The following is an 18,508-nucleotide window of genomic DNA, read 5'->3' on the forward strand; positions in this document are numbered from 1 at the left end:
ATTTATCAATGTAGGTGTATTGAGCACATCACATTCATAACATTACACTCACTCACACTGTACCCTAACCCTAACCCATAGACCAATGAAAAACTGCAGTGTGTATCATGTGTAGTGTGTCGCATTTCTAAAGGGATATTGTGAAGATTTAATTTTAGGTTTTCAGATTTCCACAATCTCAGTTACTTGAGCCAGAAAATTACAATTTTGTGAATGGGCGACCACTGTGGTGGCATGTGCATTAGCGCATAAATAAACATGGCTTCAAGCACTGCCCAGCTACTGACACAACTACTTTTATAATAAAAATACATCTACTGTGGGCTCAGGTTTGACATAATTTCTAATCTTCTTTCTGGTTTGGGCAGATAGCTGATTTTCAAAAATATTAACTTAGGGAACTTAATGATAAAACTCCTGATACAGATTTCCAGAGAAGTTACTGTGTAGTATGAAGAAGAATGAATAGATGGAAATACAAGTTCAGTTAAGCAAAAATATTTTTTTTTAACAAAAAGCACAGAAGGGTAGATCTTCCAGTGTTCCCATTCCTTGGTACTTGCAGACTACTGTGTGCACCTGTGAGAGCAGCTTCTCAACTCTGAAGTATTTTAAGGGGACATATCATGCACATTTCCAGGTCTATATTTATTTTCTGGGGCTCAGCTGGAATATCTTTGCATGATTTACAGCTAAAAGAAAACTCTCCGAGGCAGCCCCTCAGTTCAGCCTCAGCTGACGGCCCCTCAACAGACTTCTAGCAGTTATATTTATATCAGTCACCACCACATAAGATAACATTGTCTACTTACACTTATTTCTCAATTCTAACTTTAATCTACCCTCATTGATATAAATAGAGTGGACAAAATAGAAGAAACACCTCTCTGTATTTAAGTCAGTATAATTCAACAGCACCACAAACTTTAAAATGACCATTAAGTTGAATCAACACCTCTGTAAAACAGTTCCAACAGAAACTTAGCATTATAACCTTCATGAAGGCAGGTTTTATTGCAGGACTGTTGCTGTTAGATTGCATTAGTTGTAGCCAACACCAAGTGTACCCATAGAGTAAACTGATAGTTAACTGTCAGAGGTGACTAAACTGTAACTAAATACTGTAACATGAGTGTGAACTGAAAATATACAAACTGTGTCACTGAACTTTGGGTTTAAGAATGGCTTCTTGTCGTGTCCTCCTACTTCCTCCTTTTACAAGAGTGAAACAGTGAGAAAAATGGCTGCTCATACAAATTGCTACTTCCCAATAAAATAAACGGATAAATAAATCAGTTAAAATGAAAGAGTGGTGCAGTCCCACGCCATTTCTAAAATATTAATGCTCTGTGTGTTTCAGGTAATGCATCTGTGTATATTTTGCTGACCCATACACCTTGCTGCATGCCTTTTTGTTCCAGATGTCGCTCCTATGAGGACTGCTGTGGGACTCGCTGCTGTGTGAGAGCCCTGTCCATCCAGAGACTATGGTACTTCTGGTGAGTTACAGCTGTGGCTGCTGCCTGCTCTTCTCCTGCAGGGATGGACTGCTGACACAGCCAGCTGGGACACACTAGTGCCATTCACAATAGCTCTCTAAGCTTCTTTTTTCTTTTGTCTTTACTGTGACATTTACTCTACCTCCTGGCATTTTGTACTCTACGCCTGGTCGTCTGAACTAACAGCTTGCTGACTGCTTGTTGTTTAGCGAGCTTGTTTGCTTGGTCAATAAAGGGACAAAGAGTTTACATACTTTATTCAAATGACATGCAGTATTTCAGCTAGTATTACTATCAGTGTCTGTCTCATAACAGTCTGCAGACCATTCCTCTTTAGTGGAGCAGTTTACATTATATTACATTATATTATAAGGTTAATTAAAATTGGATGGTCCAATACATCCACAGAAATAAGCTACAATGGCTTCTTTCATTTTAGATGCTCTGGATCTCCGAAGAATTTGCACTGATTTACTATGTGTGAGCAAGCACATCCACTAAATTTAGCATTTTTTAATGCAGATGTGACCAAGCCTTATGTTGGTACTTGACTGTTTTTTTTCTTTCTTTCTCAAATGATGTAGGGTCAGTGACTGTTTATTCAGGCCATGGAAGGGCTTAATATCAATGTCAGTGTCTGTTCAACAATACAACATATCATATTAGTCCTATGCTGACGACACACAGTTATACATATCTGTTTCTGCCAACCACCTTAACCCAGTGAATGATCTCATCCAGTGCATTACTGAAGTTAAATATTATATGGCCAAAAATTTCTTGCAGTTAAATGAAGACAAAATTGAGATTCTTTTAGCAGGTCTGAAGGCTTTGAGGCACCAGATTAACTCTTTGTTAACTCCCCTACCAGTAAAACCCTGTGATCATGTCAAAAACTTGGGTTTGATCTTGGACGCCGATCTTAACTTTCAGAAGCACATCTCCAGTATCTCTAAAACTGCTTTTTATCATCTTAGAAATATATCCAAAGTTAGATCTTTCCTGTCACAGTCTGATTCTGAAAAGTTGGTTCACGCATTCATTTCCAGTCGACTAGACTATTGTAATGGACTCTTTGCTGGACTGGCAAAGCAAACACTTAATAAACTCCAGCTTATTCAGAAAGCTGCAGCCAGAGTATTAACCAAAACCAGAAGGTGTGAACACATCACTCCTGTTTTCTCTTTTCCTAATTTCTCTTCACTGGCTCCCAGTAAAGCAAAAAATTGATTTTAAAATACATTTTTAAAGCTATGAACGGCCTAGCTCCCACCTACGTTGTTGACATGCTCTCTGAATACACGCCAGACAGACCCTTGAGATCATCAAATAAAGGTCTCCTCACCATACCTAGAATAAAATCAGCTCATGGTGCCTTCAGCCATTATGGTCCCACTCTTTGGAATTCTCTACCACATGAACTCAGGTCTGTTACAACAATGTCTTCCTTTAAAAGCAGACTAAAACATATCTTTTTTCACAAGCTTTTAGTTAGGTTAATGGGTAAAACCTTCTTTTTAGAAACAGTATTATTATTGTTATTTCTTTTAACAATGATAATAATAATACCTTCTTACCCTACTCTGTTATTGTAATACCTTCTCGCCTTCTAATTCTTTTTTTATACTGTCTAATATGTTTTTATATATGTAACATCTTCTTATTTTGTTTTATCTTATTTGTTTTATATATGTAATGTTAATGTAATATATTCGTTATATATGATCTTTATTTGTTTTTAAGCACATTGAGTTTACGCTTGCCATATGAAATGTGCTATATAAATAAATTTGACTTGACTTGACTTGTTTGAAGAGCTCAATAAGAAGAGATCAAGAAGAGAGTGCATAAGAATGCTTACTAAGGTTGACAGCAGAGTGATTAGATCCCGCTGATGTGATACATCTTCAGTAAGTGTAGGCCAGTGAAGATAGGAGATAGATAGAATCCCCCAGAGGTCTAGACGCTGGTGGTGATGGAATGAAGACAGCATCCAATGAAGATGGAAGATGAAACTTTTCAGTTGAAACACCTGAATCGAGCTGTGGGATAAGGTGGTGGGTTGCGCAGTCATAGATCTATAAGAGAAATACTGTCAGGTTCTATCTGCAACTCTTTCAAGCAAATGAGCTGCTCATCTGAATAACTTGTGAAACTTTCTCATAGTTACCGTTCAGCCAGCTGTGAAAGCTGTTCACTTCACACAGTCAAGATTTATGCATCACTGAGGTCTGTTCTCTGTAGTTTTTCTGGAATTTTGTTTTGGTTTTTAGCATACTGAGGGGAGTTGACATCCTACAGTAAAAGACAATCATTTTATAGGCTGATTCCAGTATTATTTGGAAATTTGACTATTTTTACACCAACAAAAAGTAGATATTATCTTGAGTGGGAGACAGGTGAAAACAGGTGGTGCCAACAATAATTTGTGTGCACAAGATACAAATGATATAATCTCTCAGAATTTCAGGGACTTCATAAGATTCAGCAATACCCTACCAAAATAAAATGCTGACTAGTGTAACAGACTCACTCATACTGTTTTTTCTTTAACATTAATATTATATTAATTATTTGATAAGTGTGTGTTCCTTCCACAAGTTTGTTTACTTCATTTGATGTATGTACACATAATGAAGTATAATTATTCTGCCACAATGCTCAAGTTACCAGTGAGCCAGTTCATGGACAGTACATGAGATCTGAGGGAAAAACGAATCCCTGCAAAAGCAAAACTAAAGTATAAGCAGTGATATTGCAACCAGGTTAATAAACAGAATGCAAATGGTCACGCACACACACACACACACACACACACACACATACACACACACACACACTCGCTCTTAAAGCAGTGATAAGTGTTTTCGTGCTTCCTGTGTAAAGTACTTGCACTTACAAAAAGGTTGAGCAGAGGGGGACATTACTGTGTGACATTATGAATCTCTCTGGTCAATAGGTGAATGAAAGTGTAGCCGTGGTTCAGGGCACCAGAGATGAGAAACTGAGCACATTTTTAACCGATAGAGAAGTGCTTTGTGTCAGCACATCCCCACAGAGAGCACAGATATTATTGAACTGCATGTTTTTGTGGGATGAGGAATTCACAGCTGTGGGGGGAAATATTTATCTCTGAAGCTGCTTAATGTCACTGGGTGTGACTTTGTTGTGACTGGTCATGGTGGTACCTCTGTGTCTGCTTGCTGTGTTGCAGATAATACTAAACAATTTAGACCAGATGAAACCCAGACTAAAACCAGATCTTTCCCTCCATCCTCCTTTCTTTCCTTACTGGAGTCTTTTTGGTCCTGCTAGATTGGTGACGAGGTTGGGTCTGTTGTTTCTCTCTCAGGGTGCTGCTGATGATGGGAGTGTTGTTCTGCTGCGGTGCTGGCTTCTTCATCCGCAGAAGGATGTATCCGTCCCCTCTGAGAGACGAGCCAGCCTTCAACGTCTCCTTCACCAGGCACCCTGTCACCACACCAGGTACAGCAGTATTCAAACTCATGAAAAGGTGGCAAACAGGTGGCAAAAAAGTGAAGGCTAAGAATAAAAGAATGAAAACGTAAGTCCTGCAGGTGAAATGTGAGACTCGACATGCAGGCTGCTGTCTAATGGAACAGTTTTAATCAATACAGCCACATAGTGCCTCACTCTTTATGCACACAAGTGTAGCCCAAAGCAAATGTTGCCATATTTTTAGAACACTAAACTGATCAAATTTATATCAGGCAGACATGGATTGTGGTTTTTATATTAGACAGGTGTTGGCTCCAGGCTGTGAAACACCTTTAAACAAAAATAAGTAACAACAGTCCTCAATTTTAAGTAAATTGATCAGCAAGCATTAGCTAAGTGAGAGAACTTAACGCAAAAGTGAATAAGAACCATGTTAACCTGAAACATCATAAGTGCAGCAGAGAGGAGAGTTTCCAATGGAAACTATGTTGATTGCATTCAGGCAGTACAGAATTACAACCATCAAGCATACATATACATGAATTTTAAAAAATGAGTGAATAGATATTTATGCTTAAAAATGAATCTGGTAAATGTGTGTAGACTGCAGCCAGAGATAGCATGGCATATTTGATGTGGTTTATTCTCAGCCAGCCCTCTTTTCTAACATCTATTTATAGAGAAGCCCTCTCTACAAGCATCTCCAGAAAAAAAGAAAAAGAAAAGAAGTGAGATCAAATAGAATATGCAACATCTTTACCTTTTTTTAGGCTAATCTATTAATCACCACTGGTTGATGATATAATATAATTGCTTAGTTTACAATTAATGAATGAATGAAACTAAATGTGCTGTAAATAGCAGCCATGCATAAGCAGGGCCAATTTGTTTTGGTGAATCGTATGGTTTCTTTGGATTTCTTTTATTTGAGGGGCTGCTGGAGCTGCCAGAGATGTTCTGTCAGTTGATTAAAGCATTGGTTCATGATCTTTTATGTCAAGTGCCCATATAATGAAGAATGAAATGGGTGTAGCTCGCTTACTGTTCGTACTGGCCATCAAGATTCCCTTCCTGATGTGTTTCTAATGTAAGTGATGGGGGACGATATCCAGTTGTTTCTGCCAACATGTTCATTTGAAGCTAATATGAGGCTTCAGATGTCCAAATTAATCAAATCAAGTTGATATCTGCCAAGGTTAGTAGTACAAAATACTATCCCTCCACTGCAGCTCAACCAGGAAACACAAAGAGAGAAGTTCAGTTGTACTAAAGGCTGTAACTTTAAAGGTTTTCACTTGATTTGATTAACACAGACTGCTGAAGCCTCATATTAGCTTTAGATAAACTTTGGAATGTGTTTTTGCACAGAACGACAGAAGTGTCAGTGGTACAGCCAGGATCAGATCAGAAATACTGGAGTTCTGATTGAAAGAACAGTTGTGATTAAAAAAGATGAGCCGCTTTGAAAAAATCACTGTCCCATCAGTGATTGAGGCAAATCCTAGTAAATGCTACATCTTTTATCCTTTTGGGTTTTCGCCTCACTGGTGGAAAGGCCGAGATGGCGTTGTCAGTGGATCAGATGGTCCAGAGCAAGATATTACGACAACTACTGGCCAGATCGCTTAGAAAGTGGGGATGGATATGTACTGTGTGGACACTGTAAGCCAAAATGTGTCCTTATGCAATATGATGAACAGATTCTTGACATGGTATCTGTAAAACTAATGGCAGGCTGACTATTTATGGTCCTGAAAAGATGATGATGATAATTCTGGTGTTGTGCACCATCACACTAAAGTTTTCACTTAAACAAATATGGGTGTATCAAAATCTAAGACTAAGGCAGGTTTCTATTTCGGACAATTACAGTACACCTTGGTCACTTTTCACATAATCAACCAATAGATTAAATAGTAGGTTGCCATGAAATTAGCAGAACACATTCACACACTTCACCTGAGATTTGAAAGCAGTTTTTTTTGCCACTGGAGGTTTTTTGGGACTATGTCAGAAATGTGTGTGATGGGAATGACTCCCTGCTTAAGAGTTTAATGCGTTCAGATGAAGCAACCGTTCATAAAAAGGATTTGTAAAATCCTTTTTGTGAATGGTACAAAGGGAGGATATCTGACATTGTTTGGGAGGAAGGCATCCCGATGAAAAGAAACCTGAAGAAACCTGAAGGAGAGTTTGGCAAACCTCCTTCATGATGTTGCATTTGTGTAACAGTTTATGGTCCTCTTCTGGAACGACAACTGCCGTTTCAAAATACTGTTTTCTGCCTGATTCTTAATGTTTTAAAGCGCTATGCTGTTCATTGTGATCAACATTGTGACTCTAATTCTTAATTTAAAACTTGGGATTTTGGGGGAAAAGTAGGGCAGCCAATAAATCTCTGTGAGTCTTTCTATTAAATGAGTGGAATTCTGCTCTGTGTGAATCAACCAAGCAGAAAATTGAATGGAGAGCTCCAATAATAACTACAGTGTAAAACTAAATTCTGCAGGCAGACTAGATAGTAGAAAGGTGACCCAGAGGAGGAACTCCTCACTAGTTTCTCTCTCTACTGAACTAAAATAAAGTCACTATCACAGCCAGCTTCTTCTAATCATTCCTGAAATTCTCCTCTGACAGTTTGAAAGGATTTCATAAAAGTTCCATTTGGGTCTTTGGATTGTAGCCAAATATTTAATCCCAGAAGAAATAATTAAGGAATCTCAGTGATGTAACTGTGCCAGTGGCAGCTCAGGCAAAAAGAAAATGAACAAGGTGAGGATGTTATGTCAATGATTACATCAGGGCATTGCAGTCATGAAAAACCTGGAAAAGTCATGGAATTTTCATTTTCCAGGCCCAAAATCCCAAAACATTTTGGAAAAGTCATGGAAAATAGTTCAATATTTTAATATTGAATATCAGAGCCATTAAAGTACATGGCCTGTGTAGTTTTTTAAAATTTGTTTGTCTGTGTGATCACTCACATGATGTGATGTGTACAGTAGGATACAGTAATACATCTTTGGCTGGAGTGATCCTACATTGCAGGTTAAACATGGACAAAATATACCAAAATATACGAGACCTGTCTTGGATTTTTATTTCACTTTAAGCATATTTTTTACACAGATGTTCCAGCACAGTACTCTCTACCTGCCAAAAGGAGTTGAATTAACTGTTAAAGTAGGTCTGTTCACTTTGAAATAAACATGAAGCTATCCTCTTCCTATTGGCTCACAAACCTGGGGTCCCCCTTCTGTGCGGGCACACCACCAAATGAAGTGCAGCCAGATCATGAATGTATTAAAGGATAAGTTTCATAATTTTTTCAAGTCTGTCTTAAAACAACTGTCAGGAGCCCAAACAAACACTAAAACAGTTTTTACTGCCGTTCATACTGAGCATTAGAAGATCCCTTCATAATTCACTTAAGTGATGGGGGACAAAATCCACAGTCCTCACTTATGTGTATTTATTATTTTGTTATTTATGAAGCTTCAGTGTCCAAATGAGTCAAATCAAGTAGATATCTTTCAACATTACAGCCTCTTTAGTGCCAAAGTCCCTCTTTTTGTTACTATACTTCCACCACAGCTCAACAGGGAAACACTGTCTGAGGAAACACAAAGAGGGAATTTGATGCTAAAAAGACTGTAAATGTGGCAGATATCCATTGATATGACTCCATAGCATATTTAGATGGAATTGATGGTGAGTATTAACTGGAGGAATGATTACAGCGAGCAAAACCTGCTTCGATGTTCATATTGAAAAATTGTGGACCTATCCTTTAAGAGAGCTGGATATGGCACCAATACTCATCTTTCCTGCCAGATTGTCCCATTGGCCACTCATGGTAGTTTAACAAAAAAGTCTTGTTTTCCCTGCAGACCCTCACTATAAAAGGGACGTCTGTAAACTCCCACCAACTAGGAAGCAATGTTGGCCTCTTCTGGAAAGATGCTGTCAGTTGCTGTGGAGTATAATGATGACCTATGTGTGTTGTGTGAAAGATGATTGAAACAGACAGGGTCTATAAAGCAAATCAACTGACACTAAATGAGAGCTGTTTCTCTTTTATCCAGTTTCCCAGCAGCCAGGAAGTATGCAGGGCTTCGGCGTCAACGGGATGACAGGTGGCGACGCGGGTGTTACCATGACACACCCCATGTTCCCGGCACAGCCTGGCTCTGCCCATATGATGATGGGTTCCTATCCTCCACCTCCGTCTTACTGCAACCACCCGCCACCGCCCTATGAACAAATATTCCACAACAGTGACAAGAAGTAATTTCCGCTAAGAGCTTAAGAAATGGAACTTGACAAGAAAGATGAAAAGAAGGCTTATCAAGAAGTGTTCATTCAGATGAAGCTGAGGAAGAGGAAACCCTGCCATTTGTTTGCAACTTAACTGTTTGTGGATGTAAGACTTGGAAAACAATGACACACAATCTGTTGTCCTGTGGAAAAGACAAAAACCAGGCACAGTAACCAGAATCTAGATGCACAGACACACACTCATTCATTCACTCACACACACACACACACACACACACACACACTGCTTCATCTGGAGTGCTTCTTTTACTCTTGATTTCTGTGGATCTATGTGTACAGTGACCGTGCCAGCCTTGTTAGACTGAGGACTGAGGACGAGCGAGGATGGACCTGTTCAGGTGGAGGTGTTGGATTCACTCACTGTCACCTGTCTCCTCCACCCTCCCAATGCAACTACAGATAGAACTGTGCACAATGTAACAGAAAATGTCTTTCGGGCTCATAATGTATTAAAATGCTGGATACTTTTTGGTGGACATTGGTGGAAATATTTTCAGCTTGAATAGCCCAAGAATAGAATTATTTAAAAAAACAAACATTTTGAAACACATTAAAATGATTTCAAGGATGACACTAACTGCTTTTCTATCCAGCATTTTACTGCAACATGGGCTCTTTACTAAATGATGAGTTCTTGATACATTTTTTATCACAGTATGTGTAGAACGGTTATGTAATGACATATTGAGCTGCTACAGCAGTCACCGGCTCATTCTCCTCTCCTGTTAGAGCAATGAAGGCTTCAGTTCACAGGATGATACCATGAATCAGGAATGAACAGAGTGGCTGTTGCTGTGCTCATGTTCTAGTGTCATATGGCCATTCTTGCTGCTGCTGTTTGACTGGCAGGTGGGACATGACTGGCACTTTACAGACATGATGTGACATTGGTGAAAGGACATGTTGCCATAAATAAATACAGTGCTGCTTGAAAATTTGTGAACCCCTCTGCTCTATTTCTGCATAAATATGACCTAAAACGTGATCAGATTTCAATGTAAGTCCTAAAACTAGATAAAGAGACATCAATTAAACAAATGGGACAAAAACCTTACAGACCTCGGGTCATGCAGTAAGACAACGACCCTAAACACACAAGTTGTTCTACCAAAGAATGGTTAGAGCAGAAGAAAGATAATGTTTTGGAATGACTGAGTCATAGTCCTGACCATAATCCTATAGAAATGCTGTGGAAGGACCTGATGCAGGCAAATAAACCCACCAACATCCCTGAGTTGAGACTGTTCTGTAAGGAGGAATGAGCTAAAATTCCTCCAAGCTGATGCACAGGGCTGATAAACAGTTACTGGAAATGTTTGGTTGAAGTTATTGCCATAAAAGGGGGTCACACCAGTTACTGAAAGCAAGGGTTTATATACTTTTGCCTCACACAAATATGATGAAGACTGGATAATTTTCCTCAATAAATAAATGAATAAGTTTAATGTTTGTTTAATTGGGTTCACTTAATCTATTTTTAGGACTTGTGTAAAAATCTGATCTGGTCATATTTATGCAGAAATAGAGAAAATTCTAAAGGGTTCACAAACTTTCAAGCAGCACTGTATGTATTGGTGTTTAACTAATAAGGAGAGGAAGGAGAGAAGTGGATGCAAACGGTTATTCCTCTGCTCTTTGACTGTGATGTTGATGTTGTGGTTGACAATAATTCTGCTGTGTAGGAGCTGCAGCAGTGATCCATGTCCCTCATCTGACATTCCTGCTGAATCAAGAGTGTTGTGTGCCAAGAGCCTCGACCATCGAGCGAGCTGCCTCCCAAAGTGGCTCTGGGGCAACTTTGCACTCAGCTTGTTTCTCAGAAGCATGACTGTTTCATCTCTCCAGTCACTTTCAACAGAAATCTAGTGAAGAAAAAAAATCAGTTGCTCGAGACTCACTGGGTCTGTATGGTTGTAGTAAGTTACTCATATCATCACTCTGCATTTAGCTTATGTTTTTTCTCCTTAAAATTTATGTTAAGATGTTAATTAAACGGTAAAAAAAAAAATGGTTATAGCAACACGGTAAATCAAACCTTAACTGCAATCCAAACAGTTTTTTCAGTGTGGTTAATAGAAATATCTGGTGAATAAGAGAAAAAAAGGAGCCAGTCCGGACTGAGGAGAAGGAATCTATTATTGGTTGAATCTGCCAGAAAGAAAAGGATTGTCCAATTTGAAGCTACAAATGAAGTGAGAAATAACATGTACTCAGTTTTCTGGCCTCCAAACATTCCTTCTTACACTTATGATGATGGATGAGAAGATCGATACCAGTCTCATGCATGTCTGGTAAATATGGAGCTGGAGCCAGGAGACAATTAGCTTAGCTTAGCTTAAGAGCTTTTAGGGGGGAAAAGTTAAAAAATAAAAATACCTGCCAGCACCTATAAAGATCACTAAATAACATGTTTTATCTCATGTATTTAATCTGTATACAAACAAATACAAAAATGGGAACTGTGGTTTTAGGGAAAGTTTTGTGCTGGGGACTCTGGGAAATCACTGCATCCAGCTGTTGTTCACCAGGAAATACTAATAGCACATAACTCCACCTAAAACCACAAATTGTCTTTTTTTTTCTGTTTGTGTGCAAGTTAAACAAACAAGATACAATCAGTGAGCTTTGGATGTATATTTTGTTAAATTTGGGCAGAGCCAGGCTGGCTGTTTCCTCTACCTCAAGTTTTTTCATGCTAAGCTAGGCTAACCACATCCTGAATCCAGCTCTGTACTCGCACTCCAGGGTAGTGAACAAACCAACCTATCAGGCATGTCATATATCATTGTAAAGCTTAGAATGAACAATATTGGATGAAAAACTTGTCAATCAAGTCAAGCTTAGGTTGCAGCAAGTTATCTGTGTGCATTCTGATTGGCTAATCATTCGCATCTGCTATATTGGGATGGTGCATGTCGGAGGTTATTACTCGAAGAAGAATTACTGCAGTAGAAAAATAACCACAAAATCACCTTTGGCTTTCAAATGAGTGTAGTATTGCACATTTATTACAAGTCTGAAACATCGCTGAGCTGGGAGGAAAATGGGGGTTTAACATACGTCTGGGTGCAATAACAAAACCAGGGAGTGTGTTTTTAAGGATAAATGATTTGTTTAAGGATACAGTCCAAGGTCATGAATTAATCAGGAAATCATGTAAATTATAAAAACACTTAAGTTAATGAATAGTAATTTAATTTTATTTGATGATGCACTTAGTTAGGCTGTCTATTCGTCAGTAAAGTAATTTTATTTTTTGCGTAATTATTTGCATGTGTGGTTCTGTCACCTCTGCTTGAAGGTGGATTTCAGTGAATGTTATTATGATGAAGACCAAGTGAATTATGCAAACATGCACCTTTGTTCCTTGGTTTTAAGTAATTCACGGAAATCAGTGTGGTAAGTGTGTTTGTACGAGAGAGAGATGAAGTCAGCTTCTTAGACTGTCTGCCGAATGTAAAATAGCAAAGCACTCTCAGCGGTATGTCCATCCTTTTTGTAGTAAAGGGGAAATAAAAAGCAGCAGGTTCAGACGCAGAGAGCCTGTCATCACTACAAAACATGAACCTCCCGTGCATACACACTTTATGCCTGCCTTTAAATATTCATTTTTAAAGGGGTATTCCAGATTTTTAGTGTTGCTCTTTTAAAAAGTTGGGGGACTCACGAGAATCAGATGGACAAAAGAAAAATTTGAAGTAGTAGAGGCCGAGATATCTTGACTTTTATTAGTTAGGCTCAAAAAACAATGGATCCTACACTTCCCATAATGCAACACGATAGACTCTCCATAACTAGTAAATGTCTTTCAAATTCTGTGACTATGGCTGAATCCAAATGTCCAGACCTCACCATACTTGCAGACTCGAGGACTTTTCAGGCACGTCCCTAGGAAGTCTGCAAATGCTGAGGTCTGTCCAAACCCACAATTCATCAAGTCCTCAAGTGGACCTTTGGCAGACTCGGAGTCCACCCGGGGTGCAGACTTTGCTCTAAAAATTACCCATAATCCACAACAATATGGAAGTGATGATGTAAAAGAAAATAATAATACAAATTATGTTATAAACAATAATTATTGTAAACAATAATTATTAACATAATAATAACAGCAGTGTAAAATGTTTACTTTTGATGACATTTGCTTTTTTCGTTTTAGTTGTATAATTCAATTGATGCAGTGAGGTTTGATAATCTGCATACAGAATAGCAGGCCTATAGGCTTAATAACATGTTTATTTTGTTTATTATAATCTGCTAAACTAGACGTGATGATGGTGAACATGTCATGAGATCACCATCATGACTGAAGCCCATGAGAGCTCAGGCAGCTAGTCCAGAGGGTGGACATTTGGATTCAGCACAAGTTTGTAATGCAGGCTTTCTGTTATAGATTTGTAGTTTCTAATGCAAAGCTGAGATAACTCCTAATGACATCACTATGACATCATCAGGGGTTATTTTCTCAGACTTGTCAGTGCTCCTCCAGGGCAGGCTGACAGTACTCCCGGTGACTAGGAGACTCATCATCATAAAATGTGTTGCGGGAAGAACGTTGAAAAGATGCGTGCATAAGGTTACATTGTATTTAGTTGATTTGGTGCAGTATAGCTACTGCCCACCAAGGGCAGTAATGAGCACTGTGCTGCTGAGCAGGCATCTATGACGTTTCATGCAGCGTGTCCTAAATCCTTCCTCCACACTAAGTGTAAGCAGGTTTTAGTATGGAAAAGTGACAAAATAAGGTATAGTCAAACCACACAGCATGTGGACTAAATACGCACAATTTTTGGCACAACACAACGCACAAAGGAAATGGAGGAGCTCAAAGTTGAAAATAATGAGAGCTAATTGTTGATGGTAATGGGGCAGCTCCAGAAAGAAAAAAATAAGTATTAAATCTTTGAAGATTTTTTGATGTGTATTTGTTAGCTAGTAACACTTTACTCTTTTTACTGGCATTTATAAGTGATATGTAAACATTTAATAAATAATATAGTTATAAGCAGATACAAGGTCAATTTGAAGTGTTTATTAATGCACAATATTTGTCAAGAATTATAACTTCTCCTATTAGGACATATTTTAATAACATTTTATATTATTATAACTGTGCTTTACTATATTATTGATCATCTGTTTATACAGCAGCCTCCACTTATGGGTGTCCACAGGAGGAGTTATAGTTGATTAAACTTATATCTGCTTACAACTACATTATAATGTGTTATAAACCATTTATTAACTGTTTATAAATGCTAACTAAGGGGGCTTAAAGAAAAAATTTTACCGAAATGGCAAATGATTTTATTTTTCAATACGAACTGCTAAAACTGTGTACTATGACAACTTACTGTGTAGAATTAGTATGTAGGATGGATTTTGGACACTGCAATGGTTTGTGTTGACTCAAGAGGGAGATAATAAATCACCTGATGTTGTTTTTTTCCAGCTTTAGAGTCACTAAGAAGATTTCCAACCAGTTTGTATTTTAAACATTTTTCCAGTAACACTATGAGCAGATCTGTGACTTAAATGTCCCAAATCAGGGACAGCTGTGTTACTTTGAAACGTCGGGGCTATAAGATGTCATGAAGAATGACCATTTTTATGCCAAAAAAAAAAAATCAAATTTCCTGCCAGGAGTCTGTACTTATCAGGCTGAAAAAGGCTTTAGCCAGGATAAACAATCATTCATGAAAAGTGAAATCTGATCTAAATGTCTCATTAGTCTCATTATATTTGTCAATTCCTGATCACAATTGAATTTACATGTGTTTATTCTTGGTTCCTTGTTGTGTTAAGAGAATCTTGAGACATGGCCTCCACACTCTGTGTTATTAAAAAGAAGACCAGTATGTACAGAGTGATGTGTGTCATTTTGCTGAAGAACACAGTGACTGTACAGAGAACACAGAACTTGATGTTCATGAGGAGATGTTGCATTCATGAGATTTCATCATTAGCATTACTGACTGCACCAGATTATTGTATAAGGTGACATGTTACACTATGTTTGTGAGCAAGTTTCATTCACAAAAATTACTAGTGAAGATTAAAAAAAGGAACTTCACACTGTGGAGCTTGAAGTGCTGCTGTCATAAAGCAGCAGCAGAAGATAACATAACTAATGTAACTGTGTATAGTAGTACTTGGGAAGCTGAAAAAATGAGAATACTACAGCTGTCAACGCTTTTCCTTATGAGGTTATAATTATATCATTTTTAGTTACAATCTCATCATTATGGAAGCAACAACGAGGGACCATATCATAATTTCAAGATACTGCAGAATATAATTTTGACTTGGTGCATCATAATTATGACTTTGTATCCCTAAAAATGAGAACAAAGTGTAATGATGACAAATTTTTTTCCCACAAAAAGTGGACATCGGGATCCATAGGATAAAGGGGAAGTTAAGGAGCCACTTCATCTTGTGAAGACCATGAGTATCCATTACTAATTTAAGTGTACAAGAATCTGTCCTGCAGTTATATCTTGCTATTAAAATAATTCAACTTCATTACAACAGATCAATCAAATTTCAGTCACCTGTTTCTTACTTGTTATTGCTGTACTGCCAGGTACTACAGCCAGTCTCTCTCTCGTTTCCCTGCCCAGTTGTGGTGTATTTAAAAATTAACAACAGACTGTCCTCCAGTGGACTCTCATTATAGCACCAGATGTGGTTTCAAGAGATTTGTACAACTGCAAAATCTGTATCTGCACTTTGTTAGAATAGTCGTGTTCACTGTTTCTACTCATTTTCAGTTTTAAATATTGTTTCATTTGGAGGAGATTCCACTCAGACTCCTGTCCTGGTCCATCCTGCTCCAGACAGTTCTGATGATGTCTCACTGTGAGAGAACATCTCTACTGTGCACACCTCTGTAGATTTGATGGAAGTCCACTTCAGACCCTTCAGACCTGGTGTCTGGGCTCCCACAGGAAACCAGTAACAGGTTTCAGAATAAGACTAGAGAGTTTTTCAGCAACAAAGTCACCTCTGGTCTCTGGCTGTTGGATATTTGGAATACACAGTACAATATTAGAAAAGATTCTTTGTTTAAACATGTCAAACTATGCAACAGATTGTGTAATTAGTGAAGCATCTTAACCCTGTTACCCTCTGCTCTTCTCCTTTTTATCTGCTTTGAGGCTTTCAACAGAAAATACCATTATATAATGTGAAATATGTAAATAAACTTCACTTCTGATAAAATGTGATACTGGATTGACTTGAGGTTGTTTGTATTATAAAGTAAATAGACAAGAGGATTGACTGGGGCGTGTTTTCCATCACATTTCCACATGTCTCACTTCTCTACCATTAGGTTGGTAAGATATATTTAGGTATAAGGTATTCATTTTTTTGACCACACTATTTACATAATATGAGGGCAGAATATGATGTGAGGCATCCATATTTGTTTGGATTTCAGGCACTTCTGTATTATCAAGTGCCACATCAGATTGATCAGAGCTTTCAGGAGTTTCCTCATAGTAACTATGACTTAGATGTTAACAGATTATTTACACAAATACTCGTAATTAGGACATGAATGTACCTTTAGCATGTTAGCATGCTAACAATTGCAAATAAGTTATAATCACTAAGCATAGCTGAGGCTGATGGGAATGTGATTAGAATTGCAGGCATTTTGTTGATTATGTTACAGTGGTGAACAAATTTCATGGTAATCCATCCAAGAGTTGTTGATATATTTCAGTTTAGACTAAAGTGAACCAACATTCCCATCTATGGAGCTTAGAATAAAATGCCTTATCCAGGAACAGCCTTAAACACTGCTGTTTGCTTTGCTCCTGCTCCGAGTGCCCTCTCCCTCACCTCTCAGCAATCTGAACGAGAGAGCTGGCAAACATCTTCCTTTCTGTAGAAAGGATGTTTAGCAAACAAAATGCCTGACAGTGTTACAGTGTGCCACAGTAAGAGCTATTTAGAGAATTGGAGTTGGTGATTTCTGATTGGCTGTTTTGTCTCCAGTCTGATGCTAATAAGGATGAGGACAACTGGTCACTAGGGAGGAAAAAGGGGAGACTGGGAGAATAGTAACCAAGAGTACAGAGGTTCCAGAGAACATAGTTTGACTTATCTGCCTTTCCTCAAATTCCCTGCTTTTGAATTGTTTTCATTCAATTATTCTTTAATATAATTATTTCTCTATAAAATATAACTTTTGTGCATACAAAAATCTGTGCTCAAATGTCCTATTGCGCTCAGAATTGAAACAAATATATTTTCATATTTTACAAATTTTATTTCCCAATTATTCTCATTTATGATCCAAAATAATCACACTTGATTATATTTTGAGGGAGCAGAATATATTAAGTAATAATAGTGGGGAAAAAAACAACAATAAACGAGTGGTACAGGATACAGGATTTCTTTATTTCCAACAATATCAAACCTTGCATGAATTCTGTCACTTGACCTTTGTTAGCACTGGCTAGCCAAAAAGCAGGTAAGAAGAATAATTAAGACATCTTACTTGTCACTTAAGCCCGGGAATTTAATGAGGAAAAAGAAACACGCACATTCATATCTTGACACCAGTTAGGCAGAGGGCCAATCAAATACACAGACTGGGACAAAGATCAAACACTGAACATATCTCCACTAACGCCCAGACTCCTCACCGCAGGGACCAGGATACAAATCACCACCAAACACATTAAATAGGACCAATGAACCTGACAGATGAACACACACAACTTTCAGGTCTGTTTTTACATGTGACACGATCCTCATGCAATGACATTCATGACGAGATCTCTGCAAGAGAATTAGGCATTTATGTGCATTCGTGTGCTGTCGGGATTATTGGATATTATGTAGACTTTTACCACCAGCCAGGTATCATCTCAGCTCTCTGTTGGTACCACACAGCTGGCTTCTGTAGATGCTCAGGATCATACAGTATTATAGCTTCGCCTGATTGGACTAAACCATGTCAACTGCCTCATGTGAAGTCTGATTTAAGTAATAAACAACCTCATTGTACTGAAGGCCTGATCAAATTTTTAAGAGTACTCCATTGATTTAGCTTTGCACTCCTACTGTATAACAATGTTGGACATTTTTTGAGCAAAACCAGAGATATCATCTTCTTTATTCCACACATTCTCTCTTGTTGTCAAAACCCACCAATATTACCCACAATGCAACTTGACTTAACTCACTCAACT

At 38.1% G+C, this 18,508-nt stretch overlaps 1 protein-coding gene across 2 annotated transcripts in view; it reads left to right on the plus strand.

Moving 5' to 3' along the window:
• The window catches only part of vopp1 (VOPP1 WW domain binding protein), a 46,694-nt gene extending 36,420 nt beyond the window's left edge, over positions 1–10,274 (plus strand). For both annotated transcript variants that reach the window (XM_042399317.1, XM_042399316.1), the window contains exons 3-5: positions 1,422–1,499; positions 4,852–4,985; positions 9,044–10,274. In XM_042399317.1, the coding sequence (XP_042255251.1) occupies positions 1,422–1,499; positions 4,852–4,985; positions 9,044–9,249 (418 nt within the window). In that variant the 3' untranslated portion in view covers positions 9,250–10,274. The remainder of the gene's footprint in view (positions 1–1,421; positions 1,500–4,851; positions 4,986–9,043) is intronic.
• Positions 10,275–18,508: the final 8,234 nt, after the last annotated feature.

This window comes from Thunnus maccoyii, chromosome 21 (assembly GCF_910596095.1).
Source record: "Thunnus maccoyii chromosome 21, fThuMac1.1, whole genome shotgun sequence".
Classification (NCBI taxonomy): domain Eukaryota; kingdom Metazoa; phylum Chordata; class Actinopteri; order Scombriformes; family Scombridae; genus Thunnus; species Thunnus maccoyii.